The 5,065-nt window shown below is 40.5% G+C and overlaps 1 protein-coding gene across 1 annotated transcript in view; it reads right to left on the bottom strand.

The window, feature by feature from the left end:
* SERPINB12 (serpin family B member 12) overlaps positions 1-4,814 on the bottom strand; it is a gene marked incomplete at its 3' end in the record, with an annotated part of 10,882 nt that extends 6,068 nt beyond the window's left edge. Inside the window, exons 1-4 of the mRNA XM_080926882.1 lie at positions 4,644-4,814; positions 2,150-2,263; positions 1,696-1,833; positions 1,144-1,261 (exon numbers count right to left, since the gene is read on the bottom strand). Coding sequence (XP_080783008.1) covers positions 1,144-1,261; positions 1,696-1,833; positions 2,150-2,263; positions 4,644-4,811 — 538 coding nt within the window. The 5' untranslated portion in view covers positions 4,812-4,814. The remainder of the gene's footprint in view (positions 1-1,143; positions 1,262-1,695; positions 1,834-2,149; positions 2,264-4,643) is intronic.
* Positions 4,815-5,065: the final 251 nt, after the last annotated feature.

The following is a 5,065-nucleotide window of genomic DNA, read 5'->3' on the forward strand; positions in this document are numbered from 1 at the left end:
GCTCCCAAGACAGAATGGATGGGCAAACAAGAGTAGGTAATAGGGAAAGGAGTATAAAATGTCACCCGTTTTCTCTCATCTTGAGAATCTGAAGTCACACAGAGGAAAGGATATAAAAGCAGCAGGAGGACTATTTCAGAAGTAGAGAGGCAGTGCTGGGGAGGTAGGTGGGCAGATATAAGCAAATGACAATGATTATATATATATATATATTACACATATATGCACATAAATACATCATGATGTCATTATAAATGCCATTTATACATTAAATTTTAAAAATACATCTAAATCACTTCCCTGTCTTACACTCCCTAATTTCTTTTCATTTTTAATTTATCATGTAAAATAATTCTAAAAACATATGTGCATGGGTAGATTCTTAGACATCAATATATTTCTATATTGATTCCAAGTACATATAAGGCATTATGTGTGTTGCTGAAGCTTTCAACATTATAATTGTATCATTTTAGTGTTTTATATTGTTTTGCTACATGATAGATATTATAAGTAAAAGTAGAGTCCTCAGTAATTTGAATATGACAGATGACTCCAATTTTAAATGGATATTTTATAGAAAAGATGAGCTTCGGTCCTGAGGACAAAGGAACATTTGGTGCTACAAGCATTGTTGTTTCTAAAAGAGATGGTGATTTACTCACAGCACCCAAAGGAAACCCCATAATAGAAACATTGGAATACTGAGACATGACTGAAAACTCATGGGCTGGCAAATGGCTCAGAGGTAAAGTCACTTGCTCAGAAGCCTGATATGTGCTGAATCCTCGGATACACCTAGGAGGAGAGAACGGGCCCCTGCAAGTGGTCCTCTAACATCCACATGAATACACACATGCACACACAATAATTAGATAAATATAATTGCAAAAGTCTTTTTAAAAAAGAGAGAAAGAGAGATCCTAGGAGACAAAAAGAAAATCAGAAACAAATATTAAAATTGCCCAGTTAGCCCCCACCCCAAGGACACCCAGTCTCATTTGATGCTGGTCAAAAGGAGCTCTGACCATGCACCATATCAGCAGTGCCCCAGAAGAAGAGCGAGTTACAAAGGTGGGGGCGGGTACTGCTTTTCTTTGAAATAGAAGTAAATGCCAGCCTCACTGCTCAGACCTTTCTTACCTTGGCATTGACTTTCAACCCAGAAGTTAATCTCTTGTCTTGATTTCTCAGCATCCTTCTGGAAATCCACACTTTCGACTGTTGTGTGGTAGAATTCAGTTACATCATCAGCATATTCCTGTTCAATTCAAACACATGGGAAAGAGCGTGACAAAATCAGACAGAGGTGCTGGTCAGTAAGATGAGATGGCAACCAGGAGACCCTGGCCATCTAACATCAGGGGACTCAAAGATAAGGGATCTTTCTGTCTTACAAGGCACACAAGACATAAAAGATGACTATTGTGACTATTGTGCACCTCGATTAGAAAAGACAGTCACATGGCTACCTTATGAAGCTCACTCCTGTGCCGATGGGCTCTGAATTGCATGACCCTTTCTATGCATGCTGTGCCATTTATAAGTGGCCTTCTAAGCCCAAGGTGAAAACTGTAGGGTTGGAGACAGAGTGTGGGACCTCAGAAGCAGGTCACAGATACGCACCAGTCAATAGCCCCGTGGACTCGTTTATTTACAGAGTACGCTCTGTGCACACATTTTCCTCATACTCACCGGGCAAATTTGGAATTCCTGCTCTCCATAGAGTCTGTTGGCCATACTAAGAGTATAGTAAGTTTTGTCTCTGTCTATTCTGGAGAGAAGTTTCCCGAAGTGGCAGCCAACCAATTGATGCTCATTCGTAGATTTACTCTAATAAGAGAAAAAACAAATGGTGTCACAATAATTGGGGGGGGGGTTAAGCACCACTAAAGGAAAGGTATTTTTAAAGGAGCAATACAGAACTGGTAGGGGGGAGATAGATGTCATTGTCCTGTGTTACTGAACTTGGGAAGGCAGAGAAGAATAGGGCACAGCTAAAGGCATAGAAAAGGTATAGACAGAAGGGGACTGCAGGTTATTTGCAGTTCCTCCTGCCTGTGTCTATTCTTCAGAATAAGCATGTATCACCAAGCACAGCAGAGCTGGAGTGAGCAATTAGCAAAGAGCAGAGTTTTCAGACACTCACCTGCTGATCCTGAGAAACTGGTGTTTGTTTCTGCCCTTCCAGAGAGCTGCTTTTTGAAGAGGGATCATTGGGCTCTTTGCTCTCATCATTGGAAAGTTCATTGAAATGTAATACCTGTGTAATAATGACAGAGAATAGGAAGGATAGAGAGTAAACAAAATAATCAGCAATAGTTCCCAGACATGGGGCTCACTGAATACTGCCCCATCCTCCAAATACATGTAAAACAGTTTATAGGGTGCTAACCTTGCATACACAAGGCCCTGAGTTTTATCCCCCACAGACTCCTTTAACCCAGTGGATTAAAATTCCAGATTAGACTCAGCTTCCAGCTTCGTAGAAACTTTGGAGTCAGCCCATGCTACATGACACCTTTTCCAGAAACAGAACAGAAAGAAAAGATAAAAGCTAGAGTAAATGTATCCAAACCAAGGAAAAGAAAGAAGTTAAAAGCAATGTGCCATTAACAACCTACAATTATTCACATCTACTCTTGATTGAGTGTAAATATAAAATGCATATGAGGTCTTGAGGATAGAATGAAAGATATTGTAAAATATCTCATTAAAATGCATATTGATTATGTATTATAAGATGTTGTGGAAATGTTCAATTATTTTAAACTTATTATTAAACTTAGCTGTATCTTTTGGAATTTTTATGTGACCTCCTTAAAGCATTTTAAGTTCATGTGTGGCTTGAGTTATATTGTGTTGGACGGCACTGGTCTGGAGTTTCATGTCCTTCAGGGGAGTGAATGTGACATGAGACAGGTCCCTAGCATCTCAGAGGAAGTGAGGAAAGAAAGGCACCTGCCAGACAGCTCAGAGCTCGGTGATTGGCAGGTGGCAACCAACTGCATGAGAGAAAGAACATCATCTGCTCCTGGAAGATGCTAACCCCATTCTTCAGCTCAGTGTCAGCTGATGAAAGAAGTAATTACAAGAGCATAGTTACCCAGAATAAGTCTGCCTTCACCCTTCAATCCAACTTCTCTGTGTTCAGGAACAGCAGCCTTATTGATACCACCTCACCTTTGTGCTGTGTGTTAGAGCCAAGGATGTTCAAGGCCAGCCTCAGAAACTTACTGCTCGGAAAGGTCTTGTCATGTGCACTCACATGCCCTACAGTTATTTATTTGGTGCCTACACTAGGCCATTGCTCTTATAAAACAAAATTTCTCTGAGATCATGAAGTAATGCAGAGGGTATAAAAACAATATACACAGTGCATCATTACTGTGTGTAAAATGATCGAAAGTGCTCTGTGCGTAATGGTGACTAGGCTTCTTATGGGATTGGGAGCTTGGATTTGAAGATTACAGTGAGTCTTTTAAAGGTTGGAAACATTGATGAAGGAGAAAGTAAAACAAATGATTGGGTATCTGAGTATGGTTGTTTGAACAAAATGGCCCCCATGGGTGTGAGCTCATGTCTGACTGCATAGCCCCTCGTTAGTGGAACTGTTTTGGAAGGATGAGAATGGGGAGCATTTTGGAGACAGTACATCACTGGTTGAAGGGGATCTGAGGTTTCCAGACTTTCACTATTTATTTCCAGTGTGCTTTCTCTGCCTCCTGCCTGTTAATCATGAGGTGCTTTTCAGCTGTTCCTACTGCCATGCCTTTGCTCTGTCATCATGGACTCCAACCCTCTGAAACCATAAGCCCAATCAAATGGTTCCTTATGTACATTTCTGTGATTAGAGTGTTTTGTCAAAGCAATAAAAAAGTGACTAATACATTGAGAGAAGACACACAGGCAAAGGAACCCAAACAGGCCCCAAAGTAAGATTCACTTTTCTTTCACAAGGGACCTGAGTAAGGACTGTGACAGGCTGAAGAAAGGTAAAAGAAGGTAAGAGACAGAATCACAGGTACGGAAATTCATATGCTTAGATCCTCAGGCCAGTATGAATATATTTGGGTTTCTATTGTGAGCCTAATGAAAAGTCTTGGTTTGACAGACTCTTAAAAGTTTGATTTCTGCCTTAAGGAGTCTCAGGCATCTGTGTTAGGCACATACTGCCAATGGGAGTAACACAGGATGCTGCCAGAGAGACAATAAGAGATGGTGGAACTCAGAACTCGGGGAGTCCAGAGTGCTCTGATCGAGGAGGCTTATCAAAGGGAAAGCCAATGGATTTTCTAACAAGTGAAATTCAAATGTCTAAGTCCTACTACACCTCTAGTTAATGGGAGGAGAAAGAGAAGAAGGATATTGAAAGTTACTAACAATATTGGCATTAATAATTGTGAAAATAGTGACAGCCATGCAGACCTTTGTGAAGAGGTGAAGAAACAAGGGTGAATTGGAAAGCTATCAGGAGGGGAGGAGAGGAAGATCCCACAGGTGAGATGACTGAAAATGTAAATGGATTGGTTCAAGCCCAAATGCTGAGCACAGTGAACATCTCCAGCTCACTGAGAATCAGATTAGTTCTTCTGCAGACCCAGACCAGGCACAGGGCCCTGTGTGGCATTCTCAATACATACCTCATCAATCTGATGTGCACTGTCCCCTCTAGCTCCCAGGCGGACCATACCAAAAGCAGCTGAGAGACTCAGAGGGCAGACAAAGATATTTTTATGAACATCATCTTTGCTGATCTCTTGGAAAAAATCGAAGCAAAATTTGTTATTTGCTGCAATAAGAGGGTCCATTGTAAAACTGGTTACTATCTAAAAGAAAGAGAAAAAAGAAAAAAGGTAAATTGAGAAAATGGATAATCAAGCAATTCTTATTTTTAATACCCAAATTTAACAATATACAATTATTCAATGTGTTTCTTAACAACTGGAAAATTTGACTTTGACTATAGCTTCAGTGGTAGAATATTTGCCTAGCACAGGCAAGGTAAGGAAAGAGGAAAGGAGAGGAAGGAAGGGAAAAAAGGAAAGTAGATAGAAAGAAAGAA

This window comes from Micromys minutus (assembly GCF_963924665.1).
Source record: "Micromys minutus genome assembly, chromosome: 12".
In the NCBI taxonomy this organism is placed as follows: Eukaryota; Metazoa; Chordata; class Mammalia; order Rodentia; family Muridae; genus Micromys; species Micromys minutus.